The sequence below is a fragment of the Sinocyclocheilus rhinocerous genome, unplaced genomic scaffold (genome assembly GCF_001515625.1).
Source record: "Sinocyclocheilus rhinocerous isolate Xijiao unplaced genomic scaffold, SAMN03320098_v1.1 scaffold604, whole genome shotgun sequence".
In the NCBI taxonomy this organism is placed as follows: domain Eukaryota; kingdom Metazoa; phylum Chordata; class Actinopteri; order Cypriniformes; family Cyprinidae; genus Sinocyclocheilus; species Sinocyclocheilus rhinocerous.
Genome location: NW_015658518.1, coordinates 940,968 through 965,047, shown reverse-complemented (window position 1 = coordinate 965,047; position 24,080 = coordinate 940,968). Strand labels below are relative to the sequence as shown.

At 37.9% G+C, this 24,080-nt stretch overlaps 2 protein-coding genes across 3 annotated transcripts in view; both read left to right on the top strand.

Annotated features, from left to right (window-relative positions):
- Positions 1-9,664, top strand: part of LOC107722467 (homeodomain-interacting protein kinase 2-like) — a 122,829-nt gene extending 113,165 nt beyond the window's left edge. For both annotated transcript variants that reach the window (XM_016530822.1, XM_016530821.1), the window contains exons 10-15: positions 2,608-2,738; positions 5,566-5,745; positions 5,924-6,244; positions 7,211-7,458; positions 8,449-8,609; positions 8,693-9,664. In XM_016530822.1, the coding sequence (XP_016386308.1) occupies positions 2,608-2,738; positions 5,566-5,745; positions 5,924-6,244; positions 7,211-7,458; positions 8,449-8,609; positions 8,693-9,154 (1,503 nt within the window). In that variant the 3' untranslated portion in view covers positions 9,155-9,664. The remainder of the gene's footprint in view (positions 1-2,607; positions 2,739-5,565; positions 5,746-5,923; positions 6,245-7,210; positions 7,459-8,448; positions 8,610-8,692) is intronic.
- A 6,610-nt stretch (positions 9,665-16,274) lies between these two features.
- The window catches only part of LOC107722454 (UPF0606 protein KIAA1549-like), a 54,118-nt gene continuing 46,312 nt past the window's right edge, over positions 16,275-24,080 (top strand). Inside the window, exons 1-2 of the mRNA XM_016530810.1 lie at positions 16,275-16,523; positions 17,914-18,078. Coding sequence (XP_016386296.1) covers positions 17,985-18,078 — 94 coding nt within the window. The 5' untranslated portion in view covers positions 16,275-16,523; positions 17,914-17,984. The remainder of the gene's footprint in view (positions 16,524-17,913; positions 18,079-24,080) is intronic.

Genomic DNA, 24,080 nt, shown 5'->3' with positions numbered 1-24,080 from the left:
TAAGTTTAAAAGCTCCAGTCTCCATTCATCTTTATTCCACTGAAGAAACAAAGTCATACTATTATAACAATAGGCTATTGTGGTGAGTAAATGATGAGTGAGTGAACTATTTCTTTCAATGACATCTATGGATACTGAAAGCTAGACTGGATGTTTTTTTTTTTACTAGGATATTAAGGTTCAGGATCGTTTAGTTAATTGTAAGTTGTCTGCAGAATTTTTCACTTTGCTTGTGTTGGTGTTTCATGGCTCTACCCAACTGCTTAAGTATAGTAATGCATCGTTATTGTTCCTCGCGTTCAGGAAAACCCGTGCATAAATCCCACTGGTGATTATCGGAGCGCTGCATTGGCAAAGGCAGATGGGGATGGGGATACTTGTTCATCACTACTTCAGGGCCTCAACCGCCCATTCTCCCCCCTTCAACCCAATCAGCTAGACCACATCGCTCCTGGTGCCAGTGGAGTGGGTTTCTAGAAGGCCTCGGCCTTTATCTGGAACAGGAATGCAGAAAATGCGAAAACAATTGGCGCGGGAGCAGCGGTGCTTTCGGAGCTCCGGGGGTGACAAAAGGCTTTCACCCCGCGAGGGCAGAAAAGCTGTTAGGGGGGTCGTTGCAGAGATGGCCTTGCATGGAAAACTCTACTCTTATCTGTGTTAGCGTTCCAGGCCAGACGGTACAATTACACAACCTAACCCAGAGTGAGAGAGGAGGATGCAAAGTGTCAGGAATGTAGGCAAAGGGCTTTGGGGAGTTCTGATGAAATTATTCGTGTCACTGTTGTCATGGGTGGAAAAAGCATGTAGAGGTGTTGAGACATACTCAAAGTATGCACTTTTAGGCCTTGTGCAACAGGCAAAATTAAATGAGGTGCTAAATGATAGTGTAAGTGTTCTTTCTTTCTTTATGCTGACATAAAGTGTTTTCTTAAATCAGTTTATAGATTTATTTTATTTAGCTGAAATAAAAAGTAATTAAAAAAATCTAGTTTCTCTCAGGTCAGCTTCCTTTCTTTCTTTCTTTCTTTCTTTCTGCTGAATGTTTAGGATTTCTTTATGCTAAAATGTGCTTCTAAAACAAAATCTTTATGCTTTTCTTAATTCAGGTTTAAAGATTTCTTATTTTATTTAATATTTTATTTTATTTTGCTGAAGTTAAAGGAAGTGTCAAATATAAAACGTTCCAGTTCCAGTTTCTCCTGCCGACTATAACATTTTCATTCATTCATTCATTCTACTTTGAGGTTAAAATAATAAAATTAATTAATAATTATATTATATAAAATTATTAAATAATTAGTTATATAAAAATAAAAAATGAAGAAAAGTTTTATAAAAATAAAACTATTTATTAATAAAATTGATAAAACACAAAACAAATTAGTGACAGGATGATTATAGTTTGTTATCGCTCTAATAATATCAGTCCAGTGCACTCCAGAAAGTTGACCTTAAATAGCTGGAATTCCAGAAAAATGCCAAGATTCACTTCTCTTACAATGCTAAATGTGTTATCACAGCCTTTCAAACATCGTAAAAGCATGTTTTCATTCTTCCCCGTCACCCTCCCTTATATGTGCGAGGGCCCATACCGATGGACTGGTAAATAGATGTGCAAAGGGTATTAAAGAAACAATTCATTAGTTGTACATTAAACTGCTAATCAATAAAGCGGCATTAAACTATTAAGGCTGCAGACACTCTTCTTCAAGCTCACATCTCTGGGCAAATTATGCCTGGCACTCCCCGCACTCCTCACCCACCATACAAAGCAGCTCCTCACAAAGCCTCTGAATGGGGCCCCTGAATTTAATTAAAGTCGGAGCTGATTTGGAAAATGTCTAACACATCAGCGCACTGCCTGGGAGATGCCACATCTCTTTATTAAGGCAGGGTCTTATCTTTTTTATAGGCAGGAGCCAAGGCCGTACGCAGTATGCAGGGCCCCATCTGAGGCCGTCATCTAGATACCGGTGCCAAGGAATCGAGGGAGGGAAATGAATGAAGTTCCAACGAAAGTGGCACAATCTTTTTGTTATTCCTGAGGGAGATCTTTTATGCTGTCCATAATTTGCCGTCCTGCTCACATCTTCATTTGCAGACCAAGAGAATAATTAGCTTAGAAGATGGATGGGTTATACAATTGTTTATAATGTATCTCTTCTGTTCATATTTTGTTAGAACAATTTCATTAAATGATGTCTCTTGAGTCTAGGCCCGAACGCTGACGCTACTGTGTCTTAAATAACTAAATGACCCCTTTGGTGGTTGTTTGGCACAGTTTAGCACTTACTAGCGGTCATTTCTCTAAATAGCCGTATCCTTTTTCTCCTCTCTCTAAATCTGTGGATGCAGTACCCTGCCCTGTTTAGCTGCGCCGCAGCCCTGCGATTTCATGTGCCAGGTTATGGGGTCTTCACACTGACGCCAATTAAATCGCAAGAGGTCACTGAGTCTGTGCGCTGTTGGTTGCTATTGCCGTTCATATCCTACTCACACATGAGGATCACATGAGCTGCACTATCTGTAGATGTTCGACCTTCTGCTGGAGATGTTCCTGACCTCTGTACGCTAACCCTGTGTTTTCCCTTCATCCTTACTCTACAGCCAGCCTGGCCGTCTGGTACTCAACAGATTCTCCTTCCGCCGGCGTGGCAACAGCTCACACACACCTCCGTTCAACACGCCACCGTCATCCCCGACTCCATGACCAGCTCGCAGCCTCTGGCCAACTGGAGGTGAGAAACCAACATGCCGTCACCGCTAAAGAGGACTATTGTGCTTGCTACAGTACACAGGGCAGCCCATTTATTCTTAGGCCATTAGTGTTTCATTTTCTTATGTCAAAATGCTTTTTTCTGTTCTAACCTAAAGGATAGTTTACACAAAAATGAAAATTCTGTCATATTTGCTCACTTTCATGTCGCTCCAAACCTGTATGCATTCTGTTAAACAAAATATTTTGAAGAATGTTGGTCCCAAATGGGGCTCAAAACTGTTTGGTTACCAACATTCTTCAAAATATCTTCTTTTGTGTTCCACAAAATGCATACAGGTTTGGAAAAACATGAGGGGGGAGTAAATAATTTTGTTGGACTATCCCTTTAATATGCTCAAAACTATTGTAAGTAGACCATTTGGACATTCTCAGAAAACATTACATTATGAGTATTACTACTCTAAGGTACTAATATGCCCATTTTAAGATGTAGATAAGATACAAAGTTGTCCCTTTAAGGGTACTGCTCCAGTGACAAACTGTTGTACCCATGAAGGTACAATTTTTTTTTCTTGCAGTGTGGGTTGATTTCCCAGTAAAGTGTTAATACTGTGGCTTTGTGGTGCTTTCAAAACATTGCTTTTTTTTCTACATCCTGGCCCATGGACATTTGTCTCAACCGATGTGAGTTTGAGGGCAAGACAATAATTTCGTCTGGCCATTGGCAGATGGGGAGTGTTTGAGAAACCATTATTGTTTTTGCAATAGATTGCAACAGTGCCCTCCCAATTTTTCAGCAGCCTTGGTTCCAGAAGTATTTTTCCCTTTCTTTTTTTTTCACCAAGGGATTTATAAAAAGGTCTTTGTTTAGGAGTTATACGCTATGAACTAAACCAACCAGATATGAGGTGAATCACAACATTATAAACTTTGATTTGAAGCAAAAAAGGTATAAAACTGCAATGCTTTATGGGAGTGAATGGGTTCTAAAATGTTCTTTGGGCACAATTTGCTTTGTTGCGATTATTTGACTGGTGGAGATTTCTCTGTATAATTATGGATGATGTCATTTTTCTGCTGTTGAACATATTTATTTTAAAATTAAATCGAAATAATGTAGGCTGATGGCTTCGCCAAAAGCATTTACCCTCAAATAACAACCTCTTAGCTCACAGTAGGTCTGTCTTTAAAGGTTTATAATTTATCGCTCAAAATCAGTTCCCCTATGGAGAAAACGAATAAGATTTTTACTTCTGGAACCGACTGTTTCACTCCATTCCATTTAAATGTTGATGCCACAGAAGCTTTCATCTTTAGTTTGTTTTATTTAGCTAGACAGATCTGGTACAATTTCATCATGTTTAATAGGGACTCCATTAGCATTTTAAAATCAATTATATCCTTACAAAACATACTTATACCATGCTAATTATAAACGGGTCATGTGGAACTCAACCGATCTATTTTAAGATACCATGACTGGTGATCCATATATTTCACAGCAGTTTGGTACCGCAACACTGGGTTTTAATAATCTCCTAGATTATGAACTAAGCAGATTGAATTATCTAGGTTGCTTAGTCTGCAAATGCACCTACAAAGCCAACATGCATTTGAATTATTCATTTGGAATGAAGGAACAGAATATTTTAAATCTGATACTCATTATACTCTGGATTTGTTTAGAATTCTTGTTGGTTTCTTGGAATAGAACAGTGAGTGCAGGAGCGTGTCTCTGGCTAGGACAGGGTATTGGAGTCAGGTCGTGCTGTCCTGCATGAGGTGAAGGTATTACAGATGAACGTGTGCTGATATCTGCAGATTATCTCATCAGTGCCTTAAGCTCAGCCCGGAGGGTTTGGTAGTCCTGAGCTAGTCCGGTTGGAAAAGTGTCACACTTTTTCTGCAGAGAGGGATTTCTCCTCTGAGATCTAATTCTGTTCTCTGCTTCTCTGCTGTTTGCTGCAGTCACTGCTGCCCCCTCTGGCCAAATGTTACATTGCATTTATTCTTCATTTAGATACAATTTTAGTTGATTTTTGAAGATAGTACATCTAAATGCTATTTAGGGTTTGTTCATATGTAGGACGTATTTAATTCTGACAAGTAGTGCTGTGGTATATCAAAATATTTTGGAAAAAAAAAAAAAAAGTTGGTGACCATTGCCTCTGACACTAAAAATCCTATTTATAATCAATGTCAAATTGACAGTAAATGATTGAAAACAAGGTACAATAAATTGACATGAGAAGCAAAATATCATAAAATGTTAAGAATAGTTTGTAGAGAATGTATCTTGAATCAATGAGATATAAATTTTAGATTCTGCACTACCAAAAAAAAAATGTAATCAAAATTACATTTCTAAAAGCAAAATAGAAGTAGAGTTTTGAACTGTCAGTAAATGTATATTGTCTCATTCCATAATTTTTTATTTTTTCATATATCTATGTGTATTATCTTACACTGATGTTCAAGTTTGGCATCAGTAAGATATTTTAAAAGAAATTAATACTTTTATTCAGCAGGGATGCATTAAATTAATACAAAGTGAAAGTAAAGACATTTTATGTTGTTACAAAAGATTTCCATTTCAAATATATATTAAAAAATGCTGTTCTTGTATAATTTCTAACCATTCAAAACTCTTGGAAAAAAATGTATTGAGCAGTGCAACCAACGTTGATAATAATAAGACATGTTTCTTGAGCACCAAATCAGCATATTAGAGTGATTTTTGAAGGATCATGTGACACTGAAGACTGGAGTAATGATGCTGTCGGTAATGAACAGTAATGTAAGTAGCCTTTAAAGGGCATGCTTTAATTATTCTTGTTTTGATTCAGGAATTCACATCCCCATGGCAGCCATTACAATCCCATTATGCAACAGCCAGCCTTATTGGCAGGTCACGTCGCCCTGCCGTCTCAGCAGCCTCTCAATGTGGGTGTGGCTCATGTCATGAGACAGCCATCAAACAACAACTCCTCCTCCAAAAAGAACAAGCAGCACCAGATGAACAACAGGTCAGACAACCTTACTTAAAAAAATGAACAAACTATGGTTTTACCACGGTAAAGTAATGCCATCAGGTGGTCATATTCATATGTTATCAATGAATGCCATGGTATAATATGGTAAAATGTTCAAAAAATATGATTTCATGTCTAAAAACCTTTATAAAAGAACCTCATTCTTTCTTAGGAACGTGTCAGCATACAACGTGTCCTCCACCCAGCCAATGACGTCACCTCAACGCTCCAAACGAGTGAAGGAGAACACCCCCCCTCGGTGCGCCGTGGTTCAGAATGGCCCGTCCTCAACCTGCGGCCCATCACAGACCTGTGGAGGAGGGGGGTGGGGAGGCGAGCAGGCATGTAGCACCACTCGAGATCACCACGTTCAACACAACCCACCGCGCCAAACCATCGTCATCCCCGACACCCCCAGCCCGACCGTCAGCATCATCACCATCAGCAGTGACACGGATGAGGAGGATGACCTTAAACAGCCCAGTAACACCAGGTCAGAAAAATGCGACGAGCGATTTCAGTGCACAGTTCTGTAATGTGACATAATTTTTGAGTGAGAGTGGGAAATAATGTAGGACAGGACTTGATTTTATCCATCAGGGTTTGATTGGATTGTGTATATGTTAGGATATTGCTTAATATTTTTCTGTCTGTGTGGGCTTGGTTATGTCAAAATCATTTCGGAAGTGGAGAACGTTATTACATTTTGATGAAAACTATTTGTTTTCTGTGGAATAACTGATGAATCATGCGCAATAAGACCAGGGACATTTATTGAGTAGATAAATAGGGTCAATTTGGACTTTTAAATGCCTATTCAGCTCAGGGAAAATACTGGATAATGCCTTAGAAAAGACTTTGGTGGTCTAGGGAGTTGAAGGTTTTACCTTAGAAATCTGATATTGTAAATATTATTCATATTGTGCATGCACTGTAAAAATTATCATAATTTTAATAAGACAACAGTAAAAACATGTATTGGTTAATGGTACATTCCCTTACTGTATACAGTGAATAACTGTAATAAATCTAATGGGACATTTCATGCAAAATACTGTTACATTTTCAGATTTTCCCAGAATTCCCTGTTACGTTTTTTTCTTATTAGTTATGTACATTATTTAATGTAAAGTTCTGGCAACCACAGCTGCCGTATTATACCATAAATTTCACTTTTGTTTTCCTTTTCAGTGTATTATATAGTTTTTTATTTCCAATGAATCAACTTTCTTTTTTTTTTTTTATATATATATATTTATTTTTGCCATTTTTGCATTTATTATAATAGGACAGATCAGAGCTGACAGGAAGCGAATTGGGAGAGATAGGGGGGTGGGATCAGGAAAGGTCCTCAAACCGGGATTCGAACTTGGGACGCCCGTAGCGCAACGCTGCCCACGAGGCTATTGGCGCCGACATGAATAACCTTTCTAACCTTCCTGTTTTGCCTTCTCAACAGCACGTCATCCAAACAGAGGAAGAATGTCATCAGCTGTGTGACGGTCCATGACTCCCCTGACTCTGACTCCAGCAATACCAGCCCTTACGCTGTGGAGTCCCGGCCTAATGGCCCCAACGCCAACGGCTACGACTCCAAAGGCGCTGTCCTGGACAACTACAGCAACGGGAACCCCCGCACCATCATCATCCCTCCACTGAAGAGCCAGACCAGCGAGAATCTGGGAGAGTGTGACAGACTCCTGCCTGGTGAGACAGGGGAAGGGCTGATAAGCTGACAGAGAAAAAGGGACACCTGGCAGAGCCTGAATCAAGCATCAATTTAAAGTGACAGTTCGCTGACAGCCTCTGATATGCAGCATAGATTTATGTGGCATTTCAAAATCTATGGGCAATAAAAACAGCTTAAGAAAAGTAATTCAAGCAAGTCCGATCTGTTAAAAATTGTCAGAAGATATTTTATGACAATGCAAGCTTAAGTGTGATCAACAGTACTGTTTACAGAAACAGTACTTTTTTAAACATTATTATGCAAATTTCTGGAATACTAATTGATTCTAATTGGTCAATCACAGTATATACTACAGGTTAACAAGAGTTTGTTTAAGCCCTGCTAAACTATATTGATATAGGCAAACATTTTCATACATAGCTGTGCCAATTAATAAATTTTTGTTTTATCATTCTGTGATCCCTTTCTTGTCACATAATAAATACATTTGGAATATTTGTTTAAAATATTAATTATATTGTCTTAAAATTATTATTCCAATATTTTCAAAAAAATTTCCAAATGTATTTATTTTTATTTGAATTTTTCCAGTTTTATTTAACACATTATTTATTTATTTTACACAATATAAATGATTGTTTATCCTAATTCGTTTTTTGTATTTAGTTTTTTACAATATAATCAATATTCCCAACATTATTTCCAAATAAATTTTTATTTTTGCAATTTTATTTTTTAAACACAATATGGTCAATATTTTCAACAATTTTCTAATGTTTATGAATGAATGAATGAATTTATTTATTTATTTATCTTTCTATCATCCATCCATCCCAATATAATCAATATTCCCAAAATTATTTCCAAATTTATTTTTATTTTTTCAATTTTAATTAACACAATATAATCAATATTTTCAACAATTTTCTAACTTTTATCCATCCATCCAAAATCAATATTCTCAACATTATTTCTAATTTTTGTATGTGTTTTATAAATTCCAATAGACACGGTGAACCACCAGAACTCCTCCTACAAGTTCAAAACCTCCAATGGGGGCTTGTCTGGCAACAACCACTCTTCAGGAGGCGTGGCTGGAGGCATGTCATACCGGCAGCAGCGCACAGGGCCACACCCCTTTCAGCAGCAGCCTCTAAATCTCAGCCAGGTATTTTAGTCTTGCATTTCAAACCTGGTTCATAGTTCATTTATTTATCCACAAAAGTAATATGGTGATATCCCCTCATTTAGGCCCAGCAGCACATGGTAGTTGAGCGCAACGGAGGTCACCGGCGGCAGCAGGCCTACATCACCCCCACTATGGCCACCCAGGCTCAGTACTCCTTCCACAACAGCCCCACCCACACAACTAACTTTCATCCCCACTTGGCTGCTCCTCATCTGCCTGGGCAGCCACACCTCTACACCTACACTGCCCCCACGGCCCTGGGCTCCACCGCCACAGTGGCCCACCTGGTCGCGTCGCAGGGTTCGGCCCGTCACGCAGTCCAGCACGCTAGCTACCCTCAGGGCATCGTCCACCAGGTGCCTGTTAGCATGGGCCACCGCATGCTGCCCTCGCCCACCCTGCACCACGGCCAGTACCAGGCCCAATTCGCGCACCAGACCTACATCAGTGCTTCTCCTGCCTCCACTGTCTACACTGGATACCCGCTGAGCCCCACCAAGATGAACCAGTACCCTTACCTCTAAAGCTGAAACACTGGAGCCCAGCCAATCGCTGCTTACCATTTCTACCCTTATCCCACCTAGAGACAGAGAGACATGCTGAAGCCTATCGACCCTTAACCCCATCCCCTTGTTCCTTTCATGCTTAAACTTGAAGACAATGAAGACGCCGATGGATAGAGGAAGTGTACTCTCGGAGGGAACGGAAGTGTACTGAGGAGTTTTTCTTTTTTTTAGATGAGTTCGCCTTCTCAAAAGGGCCAGTTAACGTTTTATTTTGTGATGTGGAGGTTTCGTTTCTTTTAAAACAGAAGAAGGAGATTTTGCTTTCGTAGTTTCTTTTACAACAAGGTCTCATCAACAGGCCGTTTGGGAGAGACAGAGTTTAATTCGAGGGAGATTTTATTTGCTTTTCCCTTTCTTGAATTCATTCACCGACTGTTGAGCCGAGGTCACGATGTGGATGTTTTAAATTCCTACGGGAATTTTTTGGGATGAGGTGAAATACGGATATCTGCTGCTCTTCAAAGAAAAAAAACAACAACAATGGCCTTGAACTGTCTTAAACGTTTCCAAATTACACACGGCGAGCAGTATCGTGCATATTCCGCCGCGCTCTCCGACAAAACACCTGGAGGAATCTTCTGGAAATAGGACGACAAAACTTTCTAGTGTATTTATAGACTTTTTTTTGTTTGTGTTCACATTTAGAAAAGAAAATACGTTTGTCATACCGTAGAACATTAGCTGGGCCCCTCTTTGTAGAATGTAGCAGTCTGCACCCGTTGATTTCATGAAGAACCTTTCTGATACCAATAGATTCTTGTTTTTCCTCTTTCAATGTGATTGCACAAAGTGGTTACAATAACATAGGCATGTTCAACACGGTAGTCGGTCGTGTGTTTGCGTGCATGTGTGCGCTCTGCGCATCTATTCCTCCACAGTCTTAGGTTTATCATTGTTACCTCGTAGTGCCTTACATATATTACGACAGTTTACTTGGCTGGAAACCCTCTAGAACCAGATGCTAGTCAGAGAGTTGGCTCCTAGGTTGAACATCTTCATCCAAGCTGTTTCGTGTTTTTTTCAATTCCAGGTTGCTAGTCACTAGTCACAAGAGAGTTGGCTCCTAGGTTGAACATATTCATTCGAGCTGTTTCGTGGGTTTTTTTTTTTTTTGAGTTTCAGGTGTAAGCGTTAGCCCTAAACGTTGTTTAAATGCTTCTCGTTTAGCGTGCATGAGGTCTTCTACATTTAAAGATAAAGATACTTGCCTGTGGTAACGAACCAAAGTCGTCATTTAAAGATGAGTAACTTTTGTTCTGGATAGTGGATATAATTATATATAGCGTGTTTACTGTACATATGCGTTTTAGTACTCGCAATCAATGCAACATCACTGATTTTAGGCTACATATGTCATAAAAGGGAGACTAAATGTATATCTTATGGGAAAAGCCAAGTATCGTTCAATCAGTTTGAGATCGGGACGCACTATTTGTCTAAAAATCAAATAAAACATACCAGGTTTGAAGAGGTTGTCTGTTTACGGAAGGCTTGACTTGGTTTAGAAACCTGGGAGGTTCGAGAAGGAGAGTCTTATTAGGAGTAGGAGGTGCTTGTGGATGTTGATGGGAACTGTTGGGAAAGCGAGAGGGCAAATTCCACATTTTTAATGAGAATAGCATGTTGGCTTTGAGCACGTTGGTAGATGCCGAAGGAAGCCGTGCAGCACGACTGCACACCATACTCTGATTTAAGCGCTCGTTCAAGGTTCTAAGAAGATCTGTGGGGTTTTTATTTTCATGTACACTTCGGGGTTCGAACTGCCCCTGGTTGCATGAGGATGTCTGCAACAACATGCATTGGAAATCAATATTGGCTTCGTATTTTTCACTGTTTGTCTTGTAGGAATCACTTATGCTACAGGTGTCAGTCAGTACAGAGATAACAAAAGTGTAGAAAACTGTGGGCCAATGGTTGTCTTTTTTTGCTGCTTATTTAACATCGATATGCTAGCCAATCATTTACACCGTGTCCTAACCATGTGCTCCGCAATAAAGCGATTAAAAAGATAAGGAAAGTTTATATAGTACTTTATATAAAATACCTTTCAAAAGTTTTGGGTAAGTTCGATTTTTTTTTTTCTTTTTGTAAAGAAATTAATACTTTTGTTTAGCAAAGATGCATTAAATTGACCAAAAGTTGCAGTAAAGACATACAGAGATCATAATGAAAGACGTTGCTATTTTGAATAAATGCTGTCCTTTTGAATGTTCTATTCATCAAAGAATCTTGGATAAAAATGTATCTCAGTTTCCACAAAAATATTAAGCAGAAATGATAATAAATGTTTCTTAAGCACCAAAGCATCATATTAGAATGATTTCTGAAGGATCATGTGCCACTGAAGACTGGAATAATGATGCTGAAAATTCAGCTTTGCATCAGAGGAATAAATTACGTTTAAAATATATTCAAGTAGAAAATAGTTATTTTGAATTGCAATAATATTTCACAATATTACTGTATTTTTTTGTTAATTAAGTGCATCCTTGATGAACATAAGAGACTAAAAATAACCTCATAAAACTTTATTCAAATGTATTTTTACTAATTTAAATATCTAAGTACGGAAGGAATTCAAAATAATCAAAAGTTTACTTCAAATTTGATTCAAATTAATTAATAAAAAGGAAAGAAAAAGATCACTTCCATGTGTTTTTTTTTGTTTTTGCAGTGACCGGACATTTTTGATTAGCTGTGATTCTGATTTTTTATTCAGATTGGCTGTGGCAATTATGCGCCTGGTTAGGACACAGTGTTTTATTTAATTTTTTTAATTTTTATGTCTTCTGATGGGCACCTGCTTATGGAATATCAAATATATCCTATTCTGCCCTCACGTCATGCCACAGAACTTGCATTTGAAGTAGTTTTTACTTTGAGATGTTTCTATTTTATTGTTTTACTTTGCTAGGTATATTGTGTTCTCGTAGAGAGTTGATGTTCTTTATGTTATATGTCAAGCATCATTTGTTTGATTTCTGGTGGTCGATATGTAACTGTGATGTTTAGTATTCATATGTGGACCCTCGTCTGGTAGGAATCATAGACTTTGTCCATGTGCTCGGCCTAGATCTGACACCAGTTATGTTGTACCCAAGCCTTCGGTTTGCTAGCTTGTCAGATTGATTCATAAAGCTGTGTGTTATGACTTAGGATGCCAATAGAATTTTTTGTTGTTGTTGTCAAATATTTGTTTAAGCTTAAGTTGGATGCTCATTGAAGCACACAGTTGAGAAAGGCTCCTTCGACATTAGTCGCATAAAACATTCCATTCCGGAAGGAGCCGTTTCTGACGGCACTGATCTGTAGTCTCCAGTCTCTCTCACCTCACAGGGACCGGCCTGAACGACCAAATCTGGACTCCGCTGGCATTTAAGGACTTTTTGTTCTTCCCACCAAAGAATTTCAGCATGTCATTAATGCACAGACGTGTCCCTTGCTGTAATGGAGAAGACAGAGTGAGTTTCACTGACACTTGGAAAATGAAAAACATTTTAAAAAATACAGGTTAGATCAGGTCGGTGTCAGAAAAGAACCTGTAGATGGCAAAATAGAGATGACAAAAATAATGCACTCTCATGAACTTAGAGCAGTTGCTGTTAGCACAGTATAATCTATTGTTTTTGTACGTTTCTCATACTTTTTGTCAGTGTTAGTGAGGACAAATCTCCCATTTTTGAATCTAAGAGGATTTGTGTAAGAAATAAGGCCCTTATGTTTTTTTTTTAGAAATGTCAATCCCACATTAATGCTTTATTTCAGTTATTAAAGCTGCTGTGTGTAATTCTTATAAGAGTATAAACACTGAACATCGCTTTGCTTTCACACAGCAGCATTAGATCCACCAATGGTGTGCAATGTGGGCGTGGCTGTTAGTCCAACCAATGGAAAATTAGGGGTGTGTTTTGTTTTGTTTTGTTTGTTTTTTCAGTTCTTTTTGGTACCATTAGTGATGCATAAATTCCACATTGCAGCTTTAAATTTCAGCTTTTTTTAAATTTAGGTTTTAGCTACATATGTAAGAATCGCATAGATAAATTAGTGTTTCAAATAATGGCCTGTGAACCAAATCCAGTGTCGTTACCGTTTATGAATTGGTCACTAGTACAAAATGAATGTAAAATTTCAGACTAAAATATCTGATCAACACATGATTGTGTTGGATTGCTCGGGCTAGTAATTACTTTCACTTGATCTAGCATTGATTTGACCCAAATTATAATGAATTTTAATCCAAATTATGCAGTTAAATGTGTTTTAACTCCTTTAAATCATAGAAAGCTGTATTGACTCTACAAATATATGAATTATGAACAAGTCAAGGTTGTTGTTTTTTTTAGATTCAGTTTGTCTGAACTGTATACATTAATGAAGACAATAATTTTAAGTTACCAAAATGCGCTAGAAAGAAGCATTAATGCAATTTACGATTTAGTTTTCCATCTTATGTCAAAATTCTGCCTTCTCTTTTATTAACTGCGCGTGAAGCTTTAAGGAAGCGTGAATATGTATTGTATTGGTGATTTTGGGGGTTTTGTTTCACATTTAGCTTCATGAATATACAACCTACAATCAAAATCCAACTTCCGACGTTACCGAAAGCGATGGATTCCGCAATTATAAGGACTGAAAAACATTCCTAAACGCTCATTGCCAGTCAAACCCTGGATGGCAACCAAATCAACACTTGTAAAGCACACGGTCATGAATTAACTCCAAGCTTGCAGAAATCACAATGGATTCTTGTTATTTTTTGTCATTGAAGTGGCCACAGTACTTCCACAATTGTAAAGCTCATTTTGTTCTGCTTGTTTTCATCTGATTTTTCTCTCATGTGTGGGCTGAAACGGAAGCATTAGGGGTTAATGCACCATTGAACTTGTGTATGATTGTGCTAAGAGGCCAAATATGACCATACGGCCATCTTCATAAGTTGTTTTAGAACCCAAAAAAGCAAAACAATAATCGTTACGCCCAAGAACACTCATCGGTCAACTTTTTGTTGTTGTTTAATCTACAGCATAGTCTCTGTCAGGAGTGTGTATTACAGAGTGACATTACTACGAGCGTGTAAAACGTAATGTATTCTTCACACGTAGTTACGAATCACCAGTGAACACAAGTGAACGTATTTGTGCAGAAAAGTCACTCGCGAGTCGCCACAGTAAACCCGTTATGTAGCTGTGATGCACTGTAGCCATTTGTGCAGCCGTCGAAGACGTGAACAATTTTCTACTTGCACAGCTGCAAACATTCAGTCAAATGTAAAAACTAAATATTTTTCTACGATGTTTCAAGACCTAAGAAAGCATCCGACCCCTGATTTTTGTCAATTGCTGTATGGTTTTCTCAGTAGTGTGTATCACATTAGTTGTTGTCAAAGCTATTGTGTGCTGCAGTATTTCCAGGTATACTTCTTTGTTTATTGTCCTTTTTTATTATAATTATTATAATTTTGCTTTGTTTATTGGGGATTTGAAGAAGTGTGATGTCTCATTATTTCAATCTGTTAACGTAGCATTATATGTACCCTGTACCTTAGGCTAATATTATTAAGTATGCTATGAGAATGGATATTTTACTGGCTTTATAGAATGTTAAAATGAATATAATAATGACAATAATAAGAATGATTTAACTCCTAAAAATTGAGCACTTGCTACTAAGCGCTTGTGTTACCATTACAAATGTTGTGTGCTTCTCTTAATTTTCGTTGTAGAAAAAAAAAATAAAAACCTGAGTGAATTTTATTAGGCTTCAACAACTAATGATAGCAGTGTAAATTCACGGAGGATTTTTAACAAACCTGGGGGTTATAGAAGAATATAGTTATTTTAATCGTTCTATTTACTAACTGTAGGGTGTGAAGGGGCTCGCGTCGTGGTGAACTATGTTATAGCTTGTTATTCACTGTTACTTTTGATCATTTTTCGGTCTCCAAGGTGAATCGAGTTATTAAAGGAAATTTGTATGCTCACATATGCATATTGTATATGTGTAGAAATGTAATCACACTTTGTCTTGGATTTACATTAAACTGTTAAGTCACGGCATCAGTCTTGTATTTTCATGCTGTCATTGTGAGTTTCTTTCTTTCTTTTTTTTATATTACAAAAAAATGTAAAAAGACTATGCATTTGCGCACTCTAACCAGACATTTTAGAAACCACCAAAAACAATGCTGGTGAACCAAAACTCATTACCCTTTTATAAAAGAATAGTAGTGTGAAGATTGGGGCTAGCTGTTACAGTAAGGGACTATATTTCAGTAATTATAAGATTTTGAGGTAAAAAAAAAATAATAAAAAATCTAAATATTCAAATGTTTATTTTCTCTAGCAGTGGTTTCATTCTATCATTTTGCATGTGATTTCATTATAATATTCATAATATTTTCAGGTGATATTCTCTGGAACATATATATATATATATATATGTGTGTGTGTGTGTATCCTTTTTAAAATGTTTTGTGTGTGTTATATTATTACTGTATCTCTTCATAAAGTCATGAAGATATACTCTAGAATAAATATAAAATAAACATTACTTTTTTGGGCTTAATCTGTTACAAAGATTTGGATGTAATTTATGTAATTTCTGTTCATATTGTTTGTGTACAAAAAGTTGGGTTGCACTTTATTTTACAGTTCGTGCACTTACCTGCACTTACAGTGTACTTTAAGAAAGTACTAGATAATATAAGGTAACTACATAAATTAGGGTTAGGTTAAGGGTAGGTTCGGGGTTAGTACCTAGTCATTAGCCAGTTACTGTAATTACTATAACAAGTACATAGTATGTACATGCGGAACAGGACTGTAAAATAAAGTGCTACCAAAAGTTGCCCTCATGGCCACTAGAGTGTGCTGTGACATAACCAAACCATACATTCGTGTACAGAATCGTTTAATAATAATGGAATCTCCTCACATGTAAAACCTTCTTAAACAATGTTTTACTTGGTTTAGGTGAAACTTTTGCAGCCACACAAGATCCGGTATCAAAATGCGTTGCCGTGAACCCCCAGACGCCGGCGGAGGTGTCAACCTAACCCGGATTACTGAAGGACGGCGCGGGGAGCCAATGACCGTAGAGCCCATGCAAGAGACTCCAAATCCTGCTGTCAGGGGAGGATTTAGTGCAATCCCGAACACAGAGTGGTTGCGTCTGAGAAAGTGAGTGATGCTCAGACAGGATCCAGACACTTATGGGAAAAAATCACCCGATGTGTCATGCAATTATGCAAAACAGAAGCGTTAATCCTGATCTGGAACTGGATATGGACGCTATCGATTTAGGACCGTACTAACTGTCTGCTCTGACGGTAAGGAGTTGCTTTTCTAGGCTGTGCATGTGCTAAAAGTCTTTCTCTGCTTTCAAATAAACTAATATAAATCCGATTCAGACGTAAGATTACGTTTCTAGACGTATATTTTGCAACTACAAGTTAACTCGAGTTAAATGCATCATCAATCAATCAAGTAACGTTATATGGACGGTGACTGATATCGTTTCTGTACAAAAGACTCCGTTATGTGCCATACAGCAAAACATCTGAAAGAGTATGTTCTCTAGCGATTCTCAATAGATAGTCCAACTAGGTGTAATAACGACGAGAAATCCTAAAATTAAAAACCATTTCTCTCATAACCATCACGAAACAGTTACTGGAAATCCCGACTAGAAGCCTAATCCGCGTGCAACAAGCGCGTTTACCGGGGCTTTAACGCACACGTGAGTTCACAAACCTTCACGTTGATTCTAAGGCATGCAGTATGTCAACGTTTAAGTTTTGTCTTTTGAAAGCTGCACATTATGCGAACAATGTTTGGATCTTGCTCTGTGAGATTCGGTTCGTGTGTTAATGCACGGCAGAGATGTCCGAATCCTGAACGAATCGCTTTTGTGAACTGAATATTTTTAATGAATCTCTTGAACCGGCCTAAAATGATTCGTTCGCGAATCTGCCTGTCTGAATCGGTCCTGGCGGTTCTCGACTGTGCAATTCTCCGACTCATTTGAATAGAGACTCATCTTTTTCGTATATGTCCGAAGTGATATTAAACATTTTGGAGTTAATTGAGGATTTGATAAATGTAACAAAGTTACTTTAATAGTCGAATAGCAGAAATTATCCAAATAAAACGTGCTGGAAATATGCTTACGACTTGTATGTGATTGTATGTGTGACACAGACACATACAGAACAGACTGGATCATGTCTGCTTACAAACAACAAGGACTTTACAATTAACACACTTATCTTATTCGTAAAAATGGAATAAATAGCCGTAAATACCTACAGATGACTTTACTAGAACGTTATGAGCGTTTAATATGTCTCGACTGGATGGCAAGGACAGTCACGGGATGACGTAACGCCGTCGTTCTTTGAGTCGGTTCTTTGAAACGAATTATTCAAAAGAGTCGATTCGTGGAAATGAGTCGGACAAGTTAAGGAACAAAGGAGCCGTGAGTTCCGCGCTCTGCACAAGCTCTTGTAGTGTCACTCAAGTCAACATGGCAATTAACTTTAGTGGTTAAAATCTCCAGCTGCGATTTAAATTTCGGTTTCTAGGCATGTGCAAGATGTCATTTGTTCGGTTTATGATTAAATCGTTAGATTTGGTTACGGGAGTATTCACGAAGTCGTGCTGAAAATAGGACTGAAAATGTGACCTATATAAGAGTGGTATTGTTTTCATCTGCTGCAGTTCACGCGACTAGTTAAACGCGCGGATAATCTCTCCTCGGATCACCTTGGACGAAACATGAGTTTCACTAAATGGAGGGTCTAATGATGGAGGGACGTAGTCGGGTCACCGCGTGCGTGCTGCTGATGTTCGTCTCCATGGTGATCGCTGATTCGCCTGCTGCAGGTAAGTGATGTCATGCTCGGTTCATTTGGCATGAGTGATCAGTTTGCAGCCGGTAACTGGATGAGTTTATTGGCAAGATGACAGGAATTACGCCTTTTGTGGGAGACGTTTAAAACTGCTGTAACGCAATGCAAAGTTTTAAGGACAGTGTAAAAACATTTTGGTAAAATTTACACGCTTGTCGGATTCTAACATGATGACTAATGACTTTTCAAAATTAATACGGTCTGCACAAATCATATTTATCCTTGATTAGATATTGGATATATTGATTGAAAACACACAACAACAACAACAAAACATGATTTCCGTCCATTTTACGTCATTTTATCATAAGTCTGCTCACATTATACTGTATAGTTAGTTTCATTTTATTATTTGAATATTTAACATTGTTTTTCCCCTACTGTCAATGACTTTATGGGAACAAACCTTAATTTGACCTATGTTTTGGCTATGTCATTGCTTTATGCCTTTGCTTACAAAATGCAAGTAAATATTTAAGGCCTTAGGTTGAATTTTCAACTGTAAGAGACTCATCTTTCAGAATCTAAAGCTCTGAGGTGCATACAACATTTTTTTAAACCAAGGTTGAACTTTTAGTCTTTGAAACTCATTTCTTAGTCTTGTCTCGTCTAAGGTTTTTGGAAATTATCTTCAAAATGTCTGCTTTAGTTGAAAAGCAGACCAGATCCTCTACAGTTTGTCAACATGATGACAAAAGACTACTTTTCTTTAAAAAAGTGGAACTTGGGTGGAACTTCGTCTGCGTTGGTTTTAGATTTACCCTAATCCATGTCACTGACTCAAGCTTGTTGTCTTGAAACCCAAACAATCCCTTACATTTAGAGACAACTGTACTAGATTAATATCATTTTAAATAACAATTTAGGGTAGATTACAAATTGAGCACACTGACTGGTCTTGCCTGTATGTTGAGGACTTTTGGATTCAAAGAGCTCTATGAAGACAAAATAAGAACAAAAAACTAGGCTACTGGAAAAAAATATCATACAGCTAGATGCTTTTTGTTGGTAGAAAGAAATCTTTAGATGGAATTTGATTCATTTATATATTATAGTGATGTCCCTAGTGCAAACTCATTCATTTTTAAATAAATTGTGTTGATCATTCATTCAAGAAGATTCTTGTAGATCAGTTTTCAGAGTAAACTTGACTGCTATGTGTTTCATCCTATTACCCGTCCGTTCATGCTGAAAATCAATATTATTAGGAGCATATAATTGAGTGAAGTGTGCAGTGTTGACAGTCCATTTATATCCATTTCAGCATATTGCAAGCTGTATAAAAGGAATAATGTGGAATAGTGTTTATTTTCGGTGATACACTTTGATTCTTAAAGGGATAGTTCACCATAAAATAAAAGTTCTGTAATAATTTATTCACCCTCGTGTCAGTCCATACCTGCATGACTTTCTTTTGAGGAGCACAAAAGAAGATATTTCGATGAACTTTGGAAACAAATCAGCTGGAACAATTGGAACAACTTCCATGGTATAGACATTTGTTAAAATACCTTATTTTAGTACCACAGAAGAAAAAGTCATACAGTTTTCGAACAGCTTGAGGTGAGTAAATTCATTTTTGGATGAACTATCCCTTTAAGACAGGACCATATCTCATATTCAAATCCATCAAAACATGTCATAGAAACCAGCTAGGTCAGTCTGTTGTGACAATTTATTCAGTCTCGATCTGTCACATTCAGAACCTGAAAGGATCTTGTCAGTTCTGTGGCTTCTCTGAAACTGAGACAGAATCCTTCTTCTTGCGATCTGAGAAAGCCTGACGTAAGAAACCCTTGAAGGCTAGGGAACGATAGAGAGCATGAAAACGGGGTTAAGTTGGGCCAGTGCCTTTATTTAAAATATATAGGTAAAAATTTTTATTTTTGTCCAGAATGTTTTTTTCCATGGGAGCTGTCTAGTCTAGGTTCAATGAGTCAATACAAAGGTTATAATTATGCATGTAGTCAATTACCACATATTTGCCAGTTTTTAAGGGAAAGGTCTCATATATCAGGCACATTTATATGATGCAATATAATTGCTACAGTTTATCGGCTGCTTCCATCATCTGCTAGCTCACAGCTGTTTTAGTCTGACTCCATGCATTTTGAAATTGCTCTGCAATTTTATACTTCATCTTGGCACTGTGATGTAGGGCAGACAGTTTTTTTTCCCACTACATAATGATGGGAGAGGCTAGTCATAATTAACATTAAAGGCATTAAACAGATCTGTGAAGAGCTGACTGTGTGCATCTCGTGTTCTGAGCACATGTTGCTGGTTTTGAGCAGAAGCGGTGGTGGGTATTCAAATTAAGCGCGGTCCACTGCAGCGCACGTGCCACGATATCGATACTGGGACAGCTGTATCGATACATGTATCGTCAGATCTCTGTGACACACATTCATCTTTCAGTCCAAGTTATGATGCAGGAATGTTCACCTTTCCCGGATTAAGTTTGGAGCTATGGTTTGGAGCGGTGAGGTACGAGGATGTGTGCACATACACACATAAGGAAAGAGAGAGCGCGAGAGTCACGCACACACACGGTCTCTCCGTACAAATGCGTGATTTTGAACGGATGTAAACAATGGCAGGAGGCTTAAGAGTATAAACGTGATACCAGCTAAATTTAATTATTGTACTAAATCACACAGGTGACTCCGCTCGCACCAACCGGAGGGGGAGGGGTCGTACACACAACTGAGGGAGTCCTGCACCTTCCGTCTTTGACGACACGTAAAAAAACTGCCACTACCGCAGGAACAGTATAACGGAAAATTTTAGTGGTTTTGAAACCGTGACTTTTCCAAACCGCGGTATACCTTGAAACCTGTTATCGTCCCATGCCTAGTGACGATACATCATCGTATCGATGTATCGGACACAGCACTAGAACAATTCACAATAAGCCGTGCTAATGACAGTGAGTTTGTGTGTATATAAATTATGATTTCTTTTAATTGTGGTTAAATTCCCAGCCCTCTCAAAGGGTGATATAGAGACAGCTTTCCTTGGCATAGTTTTCACAGCCTCGACTGTTGCTTTGACTGGCATCTAAATGATGTGGATGTACAGAATTTAACCTTGAAAGCTGGGTGTTTCAGTACTAAATGAGTAGACTGACAGAAACGGAGGAGTATATGAATATATGGCGCTAATGGCGTTGTAAAAATTTTTGTCACTTTTTTGTATGTATTAAAGGGATAGTTCACCCAAAAATGAAAATTCTGTCATCAAAAATATCTTAATTTGTGTTCTGAAGATGAACGAAGGTCTTACGGGTTTGGAACGACATGAGGGTGAGTAATTAATGACAGAATTTTCATTTTTGGGTGAACTATCCCTTTAAGCTTTTTTATCATTAGAGTCCTAGGATTTCCACAGAGTGGAAAAAGCAGACAGAATCCAGTCATAAAAATGGAACTTACAGTACACAGAATTTAGTTGATTGGCCATGGTTTTTGATTATTAGAATTTAATTAAACGATTAAAATGGAATCCAGAAAATGAAAATGGAAACCACAGGAAAAAATTAAAAAGAATTTATGAGAATTTTTATTTTTTATTTTTGTGGAACTTTTAGTATATTGTTGTTACATTGTATAAGATTCATGATTTCAGTTATTTAGACATGCTTTTTGATAACTAAAATTAAATGTAACCATTAAAATGGAACCCAGATTACTTAAAACAGGATAAAACAGAATCCAGAAAATTTAAAGTGCAAAAAACAGAATATGGGGTAAAACATTTTTTCATAGGGCTCTATAATTCTGCACAATTTCTGGTACAGTCCAAAAAGATACTTGTGTGTTTTGAATGGTCATTGTTATGCAATTTCTAATTTGTTTTAAGTGGTTTTAAGAGTGTTCTGGGTGGTTATAAGTCTGGTTCCTTGATATATCTGAAGGCCCTTCAAAGTAAATCTAGGGGGTATTTGTCCACCTGTTTTCTTGTCTGCCAGGCAAAAATTGTAGGTCTGATTGCTTAGAGAGTAGGGCTGCACGATAAATCGTATGTGATATTTAACGCGCATCTTGTCAGAAATCCGGTTCTGTAATCAGCGGTAAATCTCCATCACCTGCGTGCTTTCACATTGAGCAGCATTAACTACACAGAGCCGTTGTTCACTGACGAGCTGCGCCAAACCACGTTCATATTCGCGCGATTTTTTGCGCAGCTCGTCAGTCAACAACGGCTCTGTGTAGTTAATGCTGCTCAATGTTGAAAGCACGCAGGTGATGGAGATTTACCGCTGATTACAGAACCGGCTTTACTGATAAGATGCGCGTTAAATATCGCATGCGATTTATCGTGCAGCCCTATTAGAGAGGTAATAGCACACTTCTCAACAAGCTACACTGATTTCAGATTATTAATGTCTGTAGCACAAAAAGAGAAGTTTTACACCAAAGTTAAATTTTTATGATTAAGGATGGGGATTTCTTCTAACTTATGAGCAATAGCATTAGTGATGATTTCCTTAGCATGCTCCAATAATGTTTCTGATTCAGAGCTGATTCACTGGGCCGCATGGATCCATGTGGCCCTGCTTTCCCCATGGCAGATAGAGATGGCAGATGTTTGCTCAAGCCCATTAAGCTGTTAAAATAAGCATAAGCTTCAGTAAGAAACAGGCATTAATTAATTAGTTATGTAAAAAGTAGCCCAAGTGGTCCAAATCAGTGCATCCCAATAGAGTGCAACAGTGTTTCAGCAGTCTTGGTTGCAGAAGTATGTTTAGAAGTCCATTTTTTGAGACAAAGAACTATGCAGCACTTAATGCATTGTGAATAGCATAAACAAATGTACAATATACAACTTTTGATTTTTGGATGTTTATTATAAATATTAAATTTAACATTATGTTTATTGGAAAATAGTTCAATATATTCACTACCATTCGTCTGATATCAATGTTGAAAACAGTTGTGCTGCTTAATGTTTTTTGTGGAAACAGTGATACTTTTTAAAAACAGCATTTATTACGAAAATAAATCTATTGTAACATTATCAACTGAAAAATAAATCTTACTGACTTCAAACTTTTGAACGGTATAGTACAATAATTTAATTAAGATTGCAGAGCGACTGATTTGGTTACGTTATTCGCAATGCTTCTTGAGAGTAAGCGCTCACCGTGTTTTGGTGTGGTTTTAGTTTCTTTAGTAACAACAACTCCTCTGATTGGTGGATGCAAGGCATTGCCTGCTTCAGGATTGTGGGTAGTGTAGTTCTTCACTGAGAGTTTGAAACTTTTTTTAGTTTGTTTGTTTAACAGTTTTGGAGCTCATGGCAGACCCTAAAGCTTTATGCATGAATGAAAATCTATTTCTTTATAGAGAAAGTGAAGAAGATTCTACTTCAATCCGACTGTTGTGCTCTATAGGGCAGTCTACTATAAATAAGTGCTTTTTGCATATGGTTTTGAAAGAATCCTTGTGTTTTCTTATCACCAGTGGCAACCGGTGCATACAAGGATGTTCTTTAGGCAGAGATGAGAGCACCCGTGGACTCACGATCATGCAGGTGTAACCCTAATTACTATTCTTGTAATTGAAAAGCTCTTTCACAGAATTCACACCGGATGTCAGAGCCTCCTGAAGAACGTTGTTGAGTTTTTGGGATTGCGTGTAGCTCAGCGCAAAACTCCTGGCTAATTACAAGTGTTGCCACTTTTACAAGTGAAACCTTATCTGTGAGGGATGACAATGAGTGCATTCATTATTCATCGCCTCTAGGACTGGGAACAGATCAATACGCCAGACCCATCAAAAGCCACAGGAGCTGGATGCTGAGGCCACTGGCTGCTGGACAAGCGAACAAAGTCCCATTGAGAAACCGGGACGGCTGGATACCAGTTTCTTCGATGGTGAACCCATGCATTGCCGAGGAGGAGTTTGTGTGTGTTTTGAAGGATACTAGTTTAGTTTGGACCATAGGGAATGCTTGTAGACAAGGTCATTTCCT